The following is an 18,581-nucleotide window of genomic DNA, read 5'->3' as shown; positions in this document are numbered from 1 at the left end:
TATATATTTTTTATTTTGTTTCCAGATTTTGTTCTATTGTGCTTTGTTAATTTATTTGATTCTTTTTGTTATAGTTTTTATTATTTTTTGTTTTGAACATGGTTTTTTACATTGTGTAAGCCGCCTTGAGTCGCCATGGGCGAATAGGCGGCAATATATAATAAATAAATAAATAAATTCTTCTTCTCCTCTTTCTCCTTATTTTAGCTGCCCAAACCCCACCTCCCCAGGGCCATTTTGTGAGTGCGCCCACAAAACCAGGCTCCAGACTCCCGCTATCACCCTGGCTCCATCTCTCTGCTTCCCCCCCCCAGGCTCCCTTCTTGCCTGAAGAGCCCCAAAGTGCCCTTCCACCCTTCTTTTCCCCCAAGCCCCCCCCCCACATCCCTGCTCTCCCCTGTGCCCCCCCACTCCCAGAGACCAGACCAGGCCAGGCCCAGTGCACACTAAATAGCTTTTTAATCAACAGCGCTGCCTCAGCAGGCGGTTACAAGGCACCTCGGGTTGCTCTCAGCCGGGCAGAGAAGCCGCAAGAAAAGGGAGGGAGGGGAGAGGAAAAAGGCGCCGCGAAGAGACAGCAAATGTCCCCACCAGGGTCAAACTCCCCCAAAAATAATACCCCTCCCAAGCTTTGCTGCATTCCCGCGACGGCCGCTCAGCGGGCTCAGGTTTCCTCCGAGAAAAAAGGGTTGCAGGCCACGGTTATGGCGGCCACCAGGATCACAAACTCCTGGAAATCCACTTCTCCGTCGCCGTTCTCATCCAGATCGTGCATGATCTTGTCCACCGCTTCCGGCTCTCTCTGGGTCTGGGAAAAAAAGAAATCGGACGAGTATTTTTTGGGGGGGAAGGCAGTGGTGGGATTCCAATTTTTTTAAAAAAAATTACCGGTTCTGTGGGTGTGGCTTGGTGGGCGTGGCAGGGGAGGGTTACCGCAAAATCCCCCCTTCCCTCACCACGGCAACTAACCTGCTTTCCAGCTCCGTTCTCCTGTGCAGGGCAACCAGAAGAAGACCCAGCCGATCAGCTATGGGCGTGGCTTGGTGGGCATGGGTGTTCTGTGGGGGTGGCTTGGGGGCTTAGTGGGCGTGGCTTGGTGGGGTGGCAGGGGAGGGGTATACTGCATAATCCCTATTCCCTCCCCACCCCACCAGCCTGCTTTCCAGCTCCGTTCTCCTGTGCAGGGCAACCAAAGGAGACCCAGCGGATCAGGCTTTGGGCCTATCCCCAGGAGACGGGGAGTTCTAGTCCCACCTCAGGCATGAAAGCCAGCCGGGTGACTTTGGGCCCATCCCCAGGAGACGGGGAGTTCTAGTTCCCCCTTCCACCCATGGCTTCTTCTCCGGCCTTCTGGTGCTTTGGAGAATAGCTGGACTCCCCTCTTCTTTGGGGCAGCCCCTCAGATAGATTGCTTATCACGCCCCCCCCGCCCCCGGGTCCTTCTTTTCTCTAGACTAGATGACCTCCAGGGTCCCTTCCAGCTCTATTCTGACCGATGGAAGAGAAAAGCCCAGTTGAAAGAGAAAGGACCCCCCGGGCGTCCATCTTGTCTCACCTCCAAGAGGCAGCCCAGCTCGTTCTGCAGCAATTCCTTCAACTCCTTCTTGCTCAGCTTGTACTTGTCGCCTTCCTTGCCGGAGTAGTTGTGGAAGACGGAGATGAGGGTGTCCACGGCGGTCTCCAATTGCGACGCCATCCTGGGGCCTGCAGAGAAAGGGGGGACGGGGGGGGGAGGATGCTGAACGAAGGCACCTGTGTCGCGAAAACTCCGGCATTGTCTGTCTAAAGAGCAACTCGGAGGGAGGGAGAACACGCCTTCCTTCTTTCTTTCCTTCCTTCCTTCCTTTCTTCCTTTCCCTTCCATCCACCTATTTATCTACCCATCTATCCTTTCTCCCTCCTTCCTCCCCTTCCTTCCTTCCCTTCCATTTATCTATCCATCTATCTATATTCCTCCCTCCTTTTTCCTTCCTTCCTCCTTCCTTCCTTCCTTCCTTCCTATCCACCTATTTATCTAACCATAATTCCTTCTTTCCCTTCCATTTACCTATTTATCTATCCATCTATCTATATTCCTCCCTCCTTTTCCTTCCTTCCTTCCTTCCTTCCTTCCTTCCTTCCTTCCTTCCTTCCCATCCACCTATTTATCTAACCATAATTCCTTCTTTCCTTCCATTTACCTTTTATCTATCCATCTATCTTCCTTCCCTTCCATTTTCTATCCATTCCTTCCTATCCTTCCTCCTTCCTTCCTTCCCTTCCTTCCTTCCTTTCTTCCCATCCACCTATTTATCTAACCATAATTCCTTCTTTCCCTTCCATTTACCTATTTATCTATCCATCTATCTATATTCTCCCTCCTTTTCCTTCCTTCCTTCCTTCCTTCCTTCCTTCCTTCCTTCCTTCCTTCCTTCCTTCCTTCCTTCCTTCCTTCCTTCCTTCCCATCCACCTATTTATCTAACCATAATTCCTTCTTTCCCTTCCATTTACCTATTTATCTATCCATCTATCTATATTCCTCCCTCCTTTTCCTTCCTTCCTTCCTTCCTTCCTTCCTTCCTTCCTTCCTTCCTTCCTATCCACCTATTTATCTAACCATAATTCCTTCTTTCCCTTCCATTTACCTATTTATCTATCCATCTATCTATATTCCTCCCTCCTTTTTCCTTCCTTCCTTCCTTCCTTCCTTCCTTCCTTCCTTCCTTCCTTCCTTCCTTCCTTCCTTCCTTCCATCCACCTATTTATCTAACCATAATTCCTTCTTTCCCTTCCATTTACCTATTTATCTATCCATCTATCTATATTCCTCCCTCCTTTTTCCTTCCTTCCTTCCTTCCTTCCTTCCTTCCTTCCTTCCTTCCTTCCTTCCTTCCTTCCTTCCTTCCTTCCTTTCTTCCCATCCACCTATTTATCTAGCCATAATTCCTTCTTTCCCTTCCATTTACCTACTTATCTATCCATCTATCTATATTCCTTCCTTTCTCCCTCCCACCTTCCCATCTGTTTTCCTTCCTTCCTTCCTCCCTCCCTCCCACCCTCCCTCCCATCTTTTTCTTCTTTCTTCCTTCCTTCCTTCCTTCCTTCCTTCCCTTCCGTCTACCTATTTATCCATCTATCCAGGGAGGTTTTGGCTGCCGTCGTGGCCTCACTGAAGGGGTAACCGATACAAGATAGGAGACGAGGGATCGAGTGTCTCTGGCCAGCTCCGCGTGGACAATGGGGATTGTCCCCCAGAGGCCACTCGGATGATTGAGGTGAAAAGGGCCTTTGTGGAACCAGAATCGGGCGAGAACAGAAGCGCCGTGAAACCAGATATCGGGACAAGCAAAGGATCCGAGTTCGTGTTACGGGCTGGGAACTTGAAGGACGTCTCAACTGTTTCGGCATAAATCATGCAAGGAGATGGCATGAATTATTGAATGGGGCTCTTGACTTTGTCCTAGGTTAAACGGGGCCAAAATCAGTTCAGGTCAGGCTGGACAGCAACGTCCAGTACCGGTGTGGGATCTCGAAAACGGAGAAAGCCAATCCGTTGGGTCGATTGGCTTGGAGACCCAAAAGGACCCATCGGGAAAAGGGGCAGAGCCAAAAGAAAATGCTAACTCAGGGGGCGGAGCCAGGAGCAGCACGGGAGGCGGAGCCAATGAACGGGAAGACACATTTCAGACAGAAGTACGGATCGTCCTCATTTTACGACCATAGTTTTTGCGAATTGCAGACATTGCTGGATGAAGAAAATTTACGGCGGAGAATCTTCCACAAACACCCAACCAATCTGCCCCCCTTCTTGTGTTTGGGCAAAAGTGTGTTTGCGCTGCAATTGCGCCCCCCCCAATCCTTTTGTTGGACGTACAAGTCCTCGACTTACAACTGTTCATCAAAGTTACAACAGCACTCAAAAGAGTTTTTTCACACTTACGACCATTGCACCATCCCCTGAATTCCGAAGTTGGCAACCCACTCATATTTAACGACGGTCGAAGCATCCCTGCTGGCAGGGTGGGTGTCACATGGTCCCCTTTGACGACCTTCGGATGAGCCAATTCGATAAGGGAGCCCGATTCACTTAAAGACCACGTGACCAACTCGAGAACTGCCGCGATTCACTTAGCAACTGCAGCGAGGGAGGTCGTAAAAAGGGGGCGAAGCTCCCTTTTTAAATGAACATCTCGCTTAGCAACAGACCCGGCGGGATCCATTCTGGTTTTAAGTTGAGAACGAGCCCCGCTGTCAGGGTTCCAGCGATTAAATCCTGATCTTTGAGCCAAGCTTCAAAAGAAACCAAAATATTTATTAGGAGCGACATGCCAGCATTAACCTAAATGAAGCTAACTCTGCCACACGTAATTTACGGTCACCTGTGACCCTCTTTCCTCCCCTCTCCCCTGGGTGTGTGTCATAAATCAGATACTCCAACGAAGCACCTGGGCTGGGTGTCAACAATCACATTCTCCAATGAAGGATTTTCCCAGGCAGAAGATCCGGTAGCCTAGCTACAATCTTTGTAAGATAAAGAGTTGGAATGGTACTTCTGGTTTTAAACTGCCGCCCTGCTCCTTAAGATTTCTCCCCCCCTCCCTTATTTATATCAACTCTAAAAAGACCATAGAAATATTTTACGAGTTGACGGAAAACAGGCATAATAGGAATGTTTTACGAGTTGACACCCGCGTGCAATACCAGTCGTCCGTCACCAGAGGGCGCCCGGCCCTTGCAACCTCCCCCTTTCCCTGCAAAACATTAAAAATCTTGATTTTGCAAGAGTCAAATGACAAATCCCAGCTATTTCCTCGGGCTGGGCCCTCATTCCAGCTGTCTGAATTCTGCTGGCCTTTCATTCTTCTCTTTCTTTCATTTCCGGTCCCCAAGAAAGAGTTAAGCAACCGAGTCCTGGTTTTTTTTTTTCCCCTATCTTTCCAGGACAGCTGCAATTTCCATCTGGAATGTTCTCAGTAGCCACCCAAGCCACAAAAGTTTGATTTATTTTCCCCAACCCAAAACAGGTCGAGGGAGTCTCCCAGTCTTGCAAAATATTATTTTTGGGGGGGTGAATTTGACCGGCGTTTTCCCAGTACAGAAGCCTTATTATTCTTTTCTTATATATTTTAATTTATACATTTTTCTTTAACATACACAAGTGCTTCGCGAACTATGTATCGTCTGGGTCTATCTGCTTATATATAGTTATTTTTTTTCCAGTTTCTAATTTCTACCTCTATTGTCTAGTCATTGGTAAAACAAATCCCTTATTGAGATATATTCTGTACCTTCTTTATCCTTTGTCTTTAATGTCAACGTATCCATTTCTGTGCAATCTAGGTTGTTGTTTTTTTCCATTACACTTTCTTCTGGGGGATATTTCCTCATTTTAGAATTAGAATTCTTTTATTGGCCAAGTGTGACTGGACACACAAGGAATTTGTCTTGGTGCAAATGCTCTCAGTGTACATAAAAGATACATTTGTCAAGAGTCAAGAATCATAAGATACAAGACTTAATAATAGTCATAGGGGACAATAAGCAATCAAATCATACTAGGAAACAGTCAATAAAAATTGTAAATATACAAGTGACAAAGTTACAGTCATACAGTCACAAGTGGGAGAGGATGGGTGATAGGAACAATGAGAAAATTAATAGTAATAGTAATGCAGACTTAGTAAATAGTTGGACAGTGTTGAGGGAAATATTTGTTTAGCAGAGTATTTATTTAGCATTTTTCCAGGGCTGTGCAAATACAATACTTGCTGTCAGGATATGCAGTACTAAATATATATTCTCTTTATCATATTTTCCTGGTATTATGTCTAACAAAAAATATTTCTGCCTTATCATCGATGTGCTGTTTAAACATTTTTTCTCATCAGGCATGTATTTCCTTGCTTTCGCACATGTCCACCACATATGATAATATGTGCCCGTGACCCCAATTGTGACCGTCGTAAAGGCGAGTCCGTTGTGCCAAGCGTCCGAATTTCGATCACGCGACCCCGGGGGGATTGCTGCGACGGTCGCGAGTGTGAAAAACGCTCGCTTCTTTTGGTGCCGTTGTTAAGTTTGAACCGTCCGTAAACAAATGGGTTGTGGATCTGTATGGGATCTCCTGCTTTGAGCAGAGGGGTTGGGCTGGATGACCTCTTGAGGCCCGTTCCGACTCTTTTTATTCTCTATTCCTTCTGGAATGGGGTGTTTCTATCGGGCTCAAGCGACTTATTCTTCCTTTTTTCTTTCTTTCGTTTTGTTTCAGCCACCAGCGCGGAGAAAGGGAGGGCAAAGCAGACACCAACACACACACACACACACACACACACACACACACACACACACACGCAAAAAGCTGTTTACAACGTTTTGCTCTCTGCCCAAACAAAGCAGCCATTCAGAGCCGCCGGCCTTCGCCCAGCCCCGTCCCAGGAGGACAAAATGCCCCTTTTGACCAGGGAGAGAAAACGGGAAGCGAGAACTCGACCAAATGAAGGGGGGGAAAAATAAATAAATCCAGGACTGAGAACCGGATTGAAAATCCCCCAAAATTAGAAAAAGACTCTCGCCAGAGGGCAAAGCGGGCAAAAATTGTGAAGGAATTTTTTCCAAACTCTTCCAAACTTTGCGAATCAAAAAGAAACCGAACCCTTTTTATAATGAAAAAAAAAAAAACAGCCATTGATGGCCTATGTTTCGTGGTCAATTCCTTCTCCTCCTCCTCTCCTCCTCCTCTTCTTCTTCTTCTTCTTCTTCTTCTTCTTCTTCTTCTTCTTCTTCTTCTTCTTCTTCTTCTTCTTCTCCTTCTCCTTCTCCTTCTCCTTCTCCTCCTTCTCCTCCTCCTCCTCCTCCTCCTCCTCCTCCTCCTCCTGCTCTCCTTCTTCTTTCCAGCAGAATTTTCTCCTTGGAAATTCATGTTGCTTCGGGCTGGCTGACTTTGAGTTATTTTAATTTTATTTCTAGTTCATTTTATTTATTTTTAATTTCTCTCTTCCCTTCGAACCAATATAAGCATCTCTTCAGCGTTTTCCTGATATGGGTAGTTCTCGACTTGACAATAATTCGTTTAGTGACGGTTCAAAGTCACAACGGCAATTTTTTATTTTTTTTTTAAAGGAGGGAGTGACAACCCTTTTTCACACAACTATCTTTTTTACTCTTTAAGGGCTCGCTGAGCCTAAATCCAAATAAATTAAAAAGCAGGGTCTTGATCTAAAAATCGACACAGGCAGCCTGCGGATTGGCCGTTCTGATTCTCCTTCGCTTTTATTTCGAATTTCAATTCCAATCTGGGAAGAAGCGCCTGTTAACATACTTTTTTGAGGTGTTGGCCCAAATATTTGTCGTGTTTTTCTAAGCTCTGCGGGGAGAGACACGAGGCTGTGTTATGATTTGTTATTATTATTATTATTATTATTAATTGCTCCTAGGGAATGACACGTAGGCCTGGTGCAGAGCTCTCTGTCCCTATCGGCTGCTAATTACATGATAAATAAATCACGGCACGACACATGTTTGGGGATGAGGAAACAGCCGCTTTTGCAATCCTTGAAACAAAAAAAGAAAAAAGAAATGATTCAACCAACCCAGGTAAACCCTACAGGTAAGCTGTTCGTTGTATTGCAGCTAACACAACCGAGGGCCCAAATTTCTGGGGTTCCGCGAGGCGTCCTGCTCCGTTTTACAACCTCCGCGGTGGTTAAGTTGAATCGCGTCCGTAGTTAAGTTAGTCGCCAGGTTGTTAAGCAGATTCTTATCAAGGTCATCCCTTCAGACTTTCAAGAAGAGATCTGGACTGCCACCTGTCCGAAATGGTGTAGGGTCTCCCTGCTTGGGCGGGGTGGGTGGGTTGGACTAGATGACCTCCAAGGTCCCCTCCCAACTCTGATGATCTGTTACTCTGATTCGGCTCCCCTACTGATTTCGCTCGAAAAGGGATGATGTAAGCCCGGGAGGCCACGCCCGTCGTCAATACGAGCCGTTTGGGCCAAGCGCCTGGATTTCGATCGCGGGATTTGCCCCGTCTACTTGCAACAGTCGTTAAGTGAACCGGGGCCACGGTTAAGTTAGTCACAAGGCCGTTAAGCGAATCTGGCTTTTCCCCACCCCACCCCTTTGATTTGGATTGTCAGAAGGGGCGCCACGCCCGCCATAACTATGAGTCGTCGTCTGAATTTTGATCGCGTGACTGCTGGGATGCTGGGATGGTCGTAAGTGTGAAAAAGGGACCTCGGTCTCTTTTTTCGGGGCCGGTCACTAAACAAACCATTGTAAGTCAAGGACTACCTGAAGAAATGCAGAGTTTGTCTACTGCAAATGAAGATGATGATTGGCCGAGGGGAGACTAAGAGCCTCGAAATCCCCAAATAATTTTTTTTTACCCCAAACTCCCCAATTATTGGCAGCAGCTTCAAATGGGACCCATTGAGACTAATTTCCGAGCTTTTGAATTCCACAGGGCAGCTCCTGCCCATGCACAGAGGGCTTCGCTCGTTTTTTTTAAAAGGAAACTGGCACTGTCACCGGTCTGTTTCTCCTTGTTTTTATCGGCAAAGCCGGGGAAAAGAAACCACAAATGATTGGAGCACACACACACACACACACCGGGCTTGGATTCGAATCCCGGTCAGCCAAATTGGGGGCGTGAGCCGTTAAAATGGACACCTCACCACTAAGAAGAGATTTACGCATATTTCCCCTGCCCCCCTGACTTTTTCCACAAGCCCCCTTTCCTTTTTTTCAATCATACATTGAAAAATTTTACAGGGTTTTTCTTCTTTTCTTTTATAATTTCATCAATATTTCCCCCCCCCTTAATTACACTAACTCTCAGGAACGTTTGCAACAAAGGGGGAAAAAATGGCAAATTTTACTCCTTGGGCTGCCCCCGCCCCCAAAAAAAAAATCTGTTTGACTATTTGACGACCTGTGAAAAATTCTCCCTGGGTTTAGGGTTTTAAACTCCATCTCTTCTGGCGTGAATTTTGCAAAAATATTCCCAATTCTTTGGCCACCGCAGGAAATCTTTCCCTCCCCTGCGAGAGAAATTCCCATTTAAATCCAAGTGGATGTCCAAATATCTCCATTATTCCTAATCCTGACATTCTCCTCCAAATCAACAGAACCGGACAGAACGGGAGAAAAATGTGATTTATTTTTTTTTAAAGAAAAAATAAATAAATTAACCCACCAAGCCAGGGGGGAAAATTTCCGTTGCTTTTGCCAGGTTTACACTGGATTTCCCCTAACAAGCTAAACCCGGTTCCTTGAAATCCGGATTAAAGCTTCACTTTCTTGCGTCTTTTGATGCTAAACTTCTGGTTAACTTTGGCTCCGTTGGGTTCATCAAGGCTCCCCGCCCCCCAAACCAGTTAGTTCAAGAAACAGGTCCCCCAAAGATGGGTGTGTGAACTCACCCCTCCCCAAAACTTCTCCTCCAAACGCCCCCCCCACACCTCCCCATTCTTGGGGGAAAAAGGGGGGGGGAATTCCCACTTAAAATGCAATTCATGAATTCAGCTTCAAAGTGTCATTTCGGGGAGGGACACACACACACACACACACACACACACAAAGATCCTTGCATCCCCTCTAGAGAAACACACACACACACACACACACACACACACAAATATCTTTGGTGAAGTTTGCATTGGCGAATAGACTCACGAATGCAAGAATTGTTGAATTATTATTATTATTATTTTTTGCAGCTGGGAAAATCCAGGCTGGGGGGGGCAGAGATTTTTTGGGGGGGGGGGGGGAGATAGAAACACGCCAAGGGTTGCAGGCTCTAACCACTAGGCCACCCCACCCTCCCTCTGCCCTTCAGTTAACGGGAACGACTTACTGCACAGGAGGCTGTAGTAGATGGGTTGGCTGGACGGATGGATGGATGGATGGATGGATGGAACGAAAGGAAGGAAGGAAAGGAAAGGAAGGAAGGAACGGTGGGAGGTGGGGGGGAGTGGGGGCTGAGTTTTGCCCTAAAACCCAAGCCACGGACCCTCCCCACCGGATCCTCCCCACCGGGGACGACCAATAGGGGAGGTTTGGCAAGCCAGGCCCCCCGCTGGGAGACAGATGATGATTTGTTTGCCTCCTGCAAGAACAAAAGGGCGATTGTGAGCTGGTCAACCTGTTCCTTGGAAATAGGAAAGGAGGCAAGGGCTTGCTGCTTTCGGCCTGGCCCCCAGCTGACTTGTTTAGTGACCGTTCCAAGTTATGACGGCACGGGAGTGGGGTGGTGGTGGAAAGGGACTGAGTGGGAGGGGCATTTCTCACACCATTGCAGCGTTTCCTTCCTCACCCCCCCACAGAACAAAATTGGGACGCTTTGCAACCAGTTCGCCTGGTTTAAGGATGGTTGCAGCCGAGAAAGAAAAAAAATCTAGGAAGAGCTTGGCTGGGTCAGCCAGATAGCCTCTGGGGAGCCCGCTAAGAGGCTGGCTTGCCACTGGTAGTTGTGGGGGCTCCAGCAGGGGAGGAAGAGGAAGAGATTGGACAGCTATTGGTCTGAATAGGTATAGGGTCTTTTGCCTGTCCCAAGGGTTGGACTAGAAGACCTCCAAGGTCCCTTCCAATTCTTTTATTCTGTTATTCTACTATCCTTCCTTCCTTCCTTCCTTCCTCCCTTCCAACTTTCCCTCTATCATCTCCTTCCTTCCTTCCCTCCCTCTATCTCCTTCCTTCCTTCCTTCTGATGTTCCCTCTATCTCCTTCCTTGTCCTCTATCTCCTTCCTTCCTTCCTTCCTTCCTTCCTTCCTTCCTTCCTTCCTTCCTTCCTTCCAACTTTCCCTCTATCTCCTTCCTCCCTCCCTCCCTCCCTTCCTTCCTTCCTTCCAACTTTCCCTCTCATCTCCTTCCTTCCTTCCCTCTATCTCCTTCCTTCCTTCCTTCTGTCTTTCCCTCTATCTCCTCCCTCCTCCCTCCCACCCTCCCTCCCTCCCTTCCTCCTTCAACTTTCCTCTATCATCTCCTTCCTTCCTTCCTTCCTTCCTTCCTCCCTCCTCCCTCCCTCCCTCCCCTTCCTTCCTTCCTTCCTTCTTCTGCCACGCCCTGCTGCTGGGGTCCTCCAGTCTTCGGCTGGCATTCCTAGACAGACTGGGCTCTAAGCACTACGCCGCGCTGCCTCTTAAGTCATCCGGGCTGCCTTTCCTCCTCGAACACGTCCCGGCTTGCAGCCTCTGGCGGGCGGGCGGGCAGCCTCGGAAAACCAACGGCGGGCAGCCCAGGTGTGTCAAGGGTGAGCGGGCATGCCCAGGCGAGCACCAGGCGCCTCCGGGAGGGGACTCCAAGCCCCAACATCTGGAAGCCCAGAGAGGCTCCCTCGCTCCCACTTGGCATGTTTTAGGAGGGGAGGACTTCAACTCCCAGAATCCCCCCAGACTAGCTCTGACCCAACCAGACTCCTATTTCCCCCCCACCAGAAATAATCTGGGAACTCTCCAAAAAAAAAAAGGTCTCCCTTGCAGGGCAAACATCTTCATTGTTCCAGATGACGGAGGTTGAGGTAGACTGCAACTGAGGCTGGAGGTTCCTCAGATCTGCCACTAACCTGAGATGTAGAGCAGGCGGCTTTTTTTCTGGGGGAATGTTTCCATTCGAAGGGGTAAGAGTGCTCCTTTTTCCCTTGTCTCCTTCATCTCTCAGCCTTCAACTAAACGAGAGAGAGAGAGAGAGAAATGTATGCTATATTTTTTATTTTAGAAAGCAGCTTTGCTGACTTACCACTTCAAAGTGCAAGTCTTAAAGGGGAAGCAGAAGATCTGCAAATCTTAAAGGGGAAGATAGAAGGATAGATGATAGATAGATGATAGATAGATAGATAGATGAATAGATATTATCATCTATCTATCATCATCTATCTATCTATCTATCTATCTATCTATCATCTATCTTCTATATCTCTCCATCCATTATCTATCATCTATCTATCTATCTATCTATCTATCTATCTATCTATCTATCTATCTATCTCTTTTTTCACCTCCTATCCTTTCCTTTCCCTTCCACCTTCTTCCTTTCCTTTCTTTTCCTTCCCTCCATTCCCTTCCCTTCTTTCCTCTTTTTTCACCTCCTATCCTTTCCTTTCCCCTTTCCTTTCCTTTTTTCACCTCCGTTCCTGTCCCTTCCCTTCCCGTTCCCTTCCTTCCTTTTCCTTTCCTTTCTTTCTCCTTCCCTTCCCTTCTTACCCTTCCCTTTCCTCTTTTTTCCTTTCCTTTCACTTTCCCTTCCCTTCTTACCTTTCCCTTCTTTCCCTTTTTCCCTTCCCTTCCTCTTCCTCTTTCCTTTCCTTTCTTTCTCCTTCCCTTCCCTTCTTACCCTTCCCTTTCCTCTTTTTTTCCTTTCCTTTCCCTTCCCTTCTTACCTTTCCCTTCTTTCCCTTTTTCCCTTCCCTTCCTCTTCCTCTTTCCTTTCCTTTCCCCTTCTCTTCCCTTCTTTCCTTTTTTCTTTTTCCTTTCCTCCCTTCCTCTTCTTCCTTTCTCCTTCCCTTCCCTTCTTACCCTCCCCTTTCCTCTGTTTTCTTTCCCTTTCCCTTTCCCTTCCCTTCTTACCTTTCCCTTCTTTCCCTTCCCTTCCTCTTCCTCTTTCCTTTCCTTTCCCCTTCTCTTCCCTTCTTCCCTTTCTTTTTTCCTTTCCTTCCCTCCCTTCCTCTTCTTCCTTTCTCCTTCCCTTCCCTTCTTACCCTTCCCTTTCCTCTTTTTTTTTCCTTTTCCTTTTCCCTTCCCCCTTCTTTCTCTTTCCCTTTCTCCTTCCCTTCTCTTCTCAAGCCTCATTTAACCCTGGCTAAATGTGCATTTTCGACTTTCCAAACGTCAGGAAGCGTCCTTGGTTTTGCTCAAGGAAAAGTTGGGGAACACCTTCGACTGGGAAACAAAATACTTTGGGGACAGGGGCCGCCCAGCCCAATTCTGCCAGCCAGCTGGGGACACACGCATCCTGTTTCTCCATCAGGCTAAACAAGACTCATCCATTCCTGGTTACTCCATGCCAAACCAGCGAGAATTCCGATATGTTTTGGGAGGGGGGAAAAAAAAATGAAAATAGAGTTCCCAGTCTACAGGACGCTTCGTTCCATGGTTGCAAACATCTAACACAAGCTGCTCCTTTATGCCCCACACAAGGTCCAGTTTTGTTCTGCAGGATGTTTTTTTGGGGTGTGTGTGTGTGGAGGATTTATTTTAAACGCTGGTCACTCCAGTCTGGAATCAGAGTTTCCAAAGAAAACTCTGTTTATGGGTGAAGCGCTTCGGAAGAAGTCTGCCAAGTGGGGGAGGAGACCAGGCTGTGGAAACAGAAACCGAATACTTCAAGCAACCTTCCCTTCCCCACCTCCCGATCCAGGCCCTATAAAACGCTGCCCACACCTTCCCACCTGGAGGTCTTCATTGCAAGGGACGAAGGTCGGGGTAAGTGGTCGTGCGGCTGCGGGAAGCGGTGGGGGAGGGAGAGAGGATGGATATGGGGGAGGGCTGGGGTTTTCCTTCGCTTAGAGAGCGTGCATGGGGCCTGGAGGAAGAGGGTTTGGGTTTGTCCAATCTGTGAATGAACATTTGGGATCAGTTAATCTTTGGAAAGGCAGACAGAGAGACAGAGCCAGTAGGTAGGTGCGATAGGCAGACAGAAAAGAAAAAAGAAAGAAAGAAAGAAAGAAAGAAAGAAAGAAAGAAAGAAGAAAGAAAGAAAGAAAGAAAGAAGAAGAAAGAAAGAAAGAAAGAAAGAAAGAAAGAAAGAAAGAAAGAAAGAAAGAAAGAAAGAAAGAAAGAAAGAAAGAAAGAAAGAAAGAAAGAAAGAAAGAAAGAAAGGAAGGAAGGATCAGAAAAGATTAGTAAATGGATGGATAAGATTAGTAAATTAGATTAAAGATTAAAAAAAGATAGACAGAGTAAGGAAGGAAGGAAGGAAAGAAAGGAAGGAAGGAAGGAAGGAAGGAAGGAAGGAAGGAAGGAAGGGGCAGTTAGAAAATATTGCTAAATTGATGGATAGATTAGTAGATAGATTAGAGTAAAGATGAAAGAAAAAGAAAAAGGGAAAAGAAAGAAAAAGAAAGAAAGAAAAAGAAAGAAAGAACAGTTAGAAAAGATCAGTAAATGGATGGATGGATAGATTAGTAGATAGATTAAAGATGAAAGAAAAAGAAAAGAAAGAAAAAAAAAAGAAAAAGAAAGGAAGGAAGGAAGGAAGCTACAGAATAAATCCAAGACAGATTCCAGATTAGATATATTTAGGATCCCTTAACAACCCCCTTGCTTTGCGACGGAGGGACCAGTTTCAACCACGGTCGTAAGCCGAGGAGTACCTCCTGTGGTACTTGCTTTTCAATCCTGTCTTCACGAAATGCATCCCCATAGCCTTCTTCTTCATCACCCCCCCCACTGTTTCTCTCCCACCCCACCTTCCTCTTCCTCTTCTCTGGCCAGCCTGCCTCACCCCGCCCCCGATCCGATCTGCCATGGCCAGCAGCGACCTGACCGAGCTGGAAAAAGCCATCGAGAAAGTCGTGGACGTCTTTTTCCAGTGTGCTTCCCGCGAAGGCAACAAGGACACCCTCAGCACCAGCGAGTTTAAAGAGCTGGTCACCCTCCAGCTGCCCAACCTTATGAAGGTGGGCTTGTCCAGGGGAAGGGAAGGGAAGGGAGGGGAGAAAATGGGGAGGGGAGGGCCCAGTGGTGGGATTAAAATAATTTAACAATCGGTTCTCCACCATAATGATTTCTTCCAACAACTAGTTCAACAAACCGCTCAGAAACTTAACAACCGGTTCTTGCAAACCGGTGCGAACCGGATGAATCCCACCACCTGTTTTAGGAGAACCGGGGCAGGGACTGTTCCCCCCCCTTTTTTAAAATAATTTTTCTCCCCTTTTGTGCCTTTTCTTTTCCCCCTTCCTCCCCCCCTCCCCTTTTTCAAGAACGTCGGGAACCTGGAGGAGAAAATGAAAAGCTTGGATGTCAACAACGACCAGGAGCTGAAGTTTGGAGAGTACTGGCGGCTGATTGGCGAGCTGGCCAAGGGGATCAAGAGAGAGAAAGTGGGGAAGAAGAAGTGATGGGGTGGGGGGATTGGTGCATCAAGGAGGAACGAAGACGGGACCACGAAACACACACACACACACACCTCGGTCGCGTGTCAGATGGGGGGAAGACGTCAGGACATCGAGGGTCACTGGCTTCTCGCAGCTTTCTAAAATTCAAATAAATCAAATAAACCCCAGACTTGGTGGCTTTCAATGTTTGATGGCCAGATCAATTAGGTCTGAGTTGACGTGTTGACGTGTGCGTGTGTGTGTGTCAAAAGAAACAGGGAGGGAGGGAGAACAGATCTCCGATGCTGGGATCCTGTTCCAAGGTCCCATAATGCACCGTTGCTAGGTGAGAACAACAACTGACTCAAGGCAGAGTAGATAAGACAGGAACATACCGCCCAACAAGAGTTTATTAGGAAGGGAAGATAAGTTTGGGGAGGTTTTTTTGCTTCCAACAGGAACATGTAGAAGAGATGCCAAGGTTGAACTCTGGAAAAAAGGGGCAGAGAAGAGCAACCAAGAGGATGAAGGGGCTGGAGGATGAAACAGACGGAAGAACGGTGGCAGGAATTGGATGTGTCTAGTCTGATGAAAATAAGGGACAGGAGTGACATGATAGCAGCCTTCCAATCTTTATATATAAAAGTGAAATGCCCCTCATGCATCATCACTTACACTTTCACAGCACCAAGCAGCTTCAGTACAGAACAGTTGAGCTAAGCCACGCCCAGGGTCCTCGCTGTCTCCTCCTTGTTCACACAGCAAATACGGTTTCACTTTCCAAACAGCCCTCCACTCTCACACACGGACAGGACGCTAGCCAGATGAATACCGATGGATGCTGGTAGGCAGGGGTAGAATTTCCCCTCCCTCTTATTTTCCCTCCCCAAAAACTAAGCCTAGAAGGAAAAATGATTGAAGAAATATTTGAATGTGCAGAAACGAACAGCTTAAACATTAGAAATTAAAAGAAAAAGAAGAATCTGAATATGACATGGTATGGCTCTTGTTTTATAAGTGGCTAGAAAATAAAATTAATTAAAAGGGATTAGATATAATTATAAAGCAATAAGAGGAACTAGTGTAATAGGTATACTGAATATTACTTACATTATATATACGGGAATGTGATTATTATTATACGGTTACACGGTTAAGAAGAATATTAGTAGTAATTGTTAACCCCATGAAATATGTATCTAATCGACACACGATCGAAATGGAATGGATTTATTGTTATGTTAAAAATAAAATAAAAATTTAATTTAAAAACAAAACAAAAACTATGCCCGACCACATAGTTTCGTAGTGAAGCCCAGGTGTCCAGCTAGTAAGGTATAATCCCAACCCGCCGTTAGGAGGACAAGGGAGAAGGACCAACCAGGTGCCCCAGGAGAAAGCACCTCATCTTCACTTCATCCCAAGTCTTCCTTGGTCCTCCAGGTTTGTGCTGGTTGGGCAACACGCACCAACCCCGCCCACCAGCCAGGCCAGGTAGGCAGGGCCAACACTCCCCCCCCCACTCCAATCCACCGACTCCTGGAAGCTGCCGAGATGCTTCCACCAACCCTTGGCTCAAACCAAGACCAGCTCGACGAGTCGTTGGGGAATGAGAGCCGTCTTCGCAACGACGCCAACCGGATATGAAGCATCTGAGTTGCTTCAAGCACGCGTCGGATACGGGGAGCAATTTTGTGGCCGGGTGAAGTAGGTGCCGAAGAATTTGAGTCTGCAGGGCGGTGATGATATGTCACCGTGGAGACGGGATCAGCTGCTAAATTGACAGGGAAGCTGAGCCCAAGAGAGAGAGAGAGAGAGAGAGAGAGAGAGAGAGGAGAGAGAGAGAGAGAGAAGAGAAATCAATGCATCAAATCCCGAAGTGAATAACCTTGCTAAATCGCTCGTTTGTTTTTTAATTGTTTTTTTTTTTTAAATAATTTTATTGAATAAACATTAAAAAAAACAATTGAACACGGCGCAACCTTCTGGGCCATCATTTTGGCCATACAAACTATAGTATAGAGAGACGCATAACAGTTAATTTCCTTTTTCCCTTATGTTATTAATATAGTGCTAGCTGTGTATTATTTCTATTTTTATTTTTATTTTTTAATTTATTTTGTCAAGCAGTTATTGGATAACAGGTATAAGTATAAACATGGTTATGAATACATGAAATGGATACGAATAAGAAAAATAAAAAGAAACAATAGGACAGGGATGGGAGGCACGTTGGTGCGCTTATGCACGCCCCCTACACACCTCTTAGGAAAGGGGTGAGGTCCATAGTAGACAGTCTAAGGTTAAAGTTTTTGGGGTTTGGGGAAGAAACCACAGAGTCAAGTAGAGGATTCCAGACATTGACCACTCTGTTGCTGAAGTCGTATTTCCTGCAGTCAAGTTTGGTGCGGTTTACCTTGAGTTTGTATCTATTGTGTGCTCTTGTGTTGTTATGGTTGAAGCTCAAGTATTCATTGACAGGTAGGACATTGCAATATAGAATTTTATATCCTATTCTTAGATCGGACCGAAGGCGGCGTAGTTCTAGGTTGTCTAGGTCTAAAATTTCAAGTCTGGTGGCATAAGGTCTTCTGCAACTATTAGCGGAGTGGAGAACTCTTCTTGTGAAATATTTCTGGACTTTCTCAACTGTATTAATATCCGATATGTAAGGCGGGTTCCAGACTGATGAGCTGTATTCAAGTCTAGCAAATGTTTTGTTTACATTGATCTACAATTATATACATAGTGCTAAGTCGCTCCTTTGTGTGGTCTGCAATGATGGTTTGTCAGACACCCCAGGGTTAGGCAACAACGCTTAAACCACAAGCCACAGCTCAACACTTTGGGAACTGACCTTACAAGCCACACAAAGCTGTGTGAAAAGGAAACTCGCAAGGCAGCCAAGGGTGAAGTTTCATTTTTTCCAAGGAATTTGTCGGTCTTTTTGACTGTGCGATCAATCCTAGAGACTCCTGAAATGATATGCAGGGGGCGGGGGAGGGGTTGGCTGTGGAAGAAACTGGGGAAGGGCACAGTCTGGCTGGGCAGAGCAGGGGAGAGGTAGAATGAGAGGGAGTTCAGAGGAACCCGCCCCCTCTTCAGGCCCGCCCCCTCTTCAGTCTAGGGCACGCAGGGAGGAACGGAGAAGGGAGCAACATGAGTTGCGTGGCTTACGGGGGAGGAAAGGGCCCTGATTCCCTTCATTAGCAGCAGCTGGGAACACAGTGTTTAAAAAGGGAGGTTGCATACAGCAACTTGTTGGGAGCAAATTGTGAATTATCCGGTATTGTCAAGGCTTTATCTGGGGTCCTGGCATCTTCCCAACTGTGTGTGTTTTGATGGCCTTTCAAGTCTGCAATTCCTTATCCTGCCCTGTCCAGTTAATTGCTGCAGCGTGGTTTGTGTGGATTTTTAGCTACAGTTTGTGTGTATTTTGTTTTTGGACTGAATTTCCTCCACTTAAAGACTGTTTTGGGGAGAGTTGTTTTTTTTTCTCCAGCCGAAGGTAACCTGGACATTGGGGGCAAAGTTGGGAGGTATTAAAGGGACTCTTCTTACTTATGTGA

General features: G+C 46.6%; 2 protein-coding genes and 1 pseudogene across 3 annotated transcripts; 1 reads left to right on the top strand and 2 right to left on the bottom strand.

Moving 5' to 3' along the window:
• Nucleotides 1-18,581, bottom strand: part of LOC148129538 (uncharacterized) — a 58,471-nt pseudogene that overhangs the window by 27,199 nt on the left and 12,691 nt on the right.
• On the bottom strand, nucleotides 443-11,649 carry S100A1 (S100 calcium binding protein A1). 2 transcript variants are annotated; one of them, XM_087943150.1, is made up of 3 exons: nucleotides 11,542-11,649; nucleotides 1,556-1,704; nucleotides 443-808 (listed from the first exon to the last, which is right to left on the bottom strand). In XM_087943150.1, the coding sequence occupies exons 1-3, from the start codon at nucleotides 11,627-11,629 to the stop codon at nucleotides 665-667; spliced, it is 381 nt and encodes a 126-aa protein (XP_087799276.1). In that variant the 5' UTR covers nucleotides 11,630-11,649; the 3' UTR covers nucleotides 443-664. The 2 variants fall into 2 exon arrangements, with proteins under 2 accessions (XP_087799276.1, XP_087799277.1); XM_087943151.1 differs by lacking the exon at nucleotides 11,542-11,649 and adding an exon at nucleotides 9,834-9,969.
• On the top strand, nucleotides 12,969-15,200 carry S100A13 (S100 calcium binding protein A13). The gene is made up of 3 exons (XM_026690691.2): nucleotides 12,969-13,396; nucleotides 14,408-14,592; nucleotides 14,899-15,200. Exons 2-3 carry the CDS (start codon nucleotides 14,440-14,442, stop codon nucleotides 15,034-15,036), a joined length of 291 nt encoding a protein of 96 aa, XP_026546476.2. The 5' UTR covers nucleotides 12,969-13,396; nucleotides 14,408-14,439; the 3' UTR covers nucleotides 15,037-15,200.

This window comes from Notechis scutatus, chromosome 14, assembly GCF_049901735.1.
Source record: "Notechis scutatus isolate UNSWTSFEM ecotype Mainland chromosome 14, rNotScu1.2, whole genome shotgun sequence".
Taxonomy (NCBI): domain Eukaryota; kingdom Metazoa; phylum Chordata; class Lepidosauria; order Squamata; family Elapidae; genus Notechis; species Notechis scutatus.
The sequence above is the reverse complement of the archived record's forward strand: the minus strand, read 5'-3'. Positions and strand labels throughout refer to the sequence as shown.

Bases quoted from the DNA above. Each gene is read 5' to 3' on its own strand.
- S100A1 (XM_087943150.1), bottom strand. From the start codon at position 11,629: ATGAAGGAGACAAGGGAAAAAGGAGCACTCTTACCCCTTCGAATGGAA. The intron at 1,705-11,541 runs GTTAGTGGCAGA...CTTTCTCTGCAG, and splicing joins CCGCCTGCTCTACATCTCAG to GCCCCAGGATGGCGTCGCAA. The intron at 809-1,555 runs GTGAGACAAGAT...TTTTTTTCCCAG, and splicing joins AGCTGGGCTGCCTCTTGGAG to ACCCAGAGAGAGCCGGAAGC.
- S100A13 (XM_026690691.2), top strand. From the start codon at position 14,440: ATGGCCAGCAGCGACCTGACCGAGCTGGAAAAAGCCATCGAGAAAGTC. The intron at 14,593-14,898 runs GTGGGCTTGTCC...CCCTTTTTCAAG, and splicing joins AGCTGCCCAACCTTATGAAG to AACGTCGGGAACCTGGAGGA.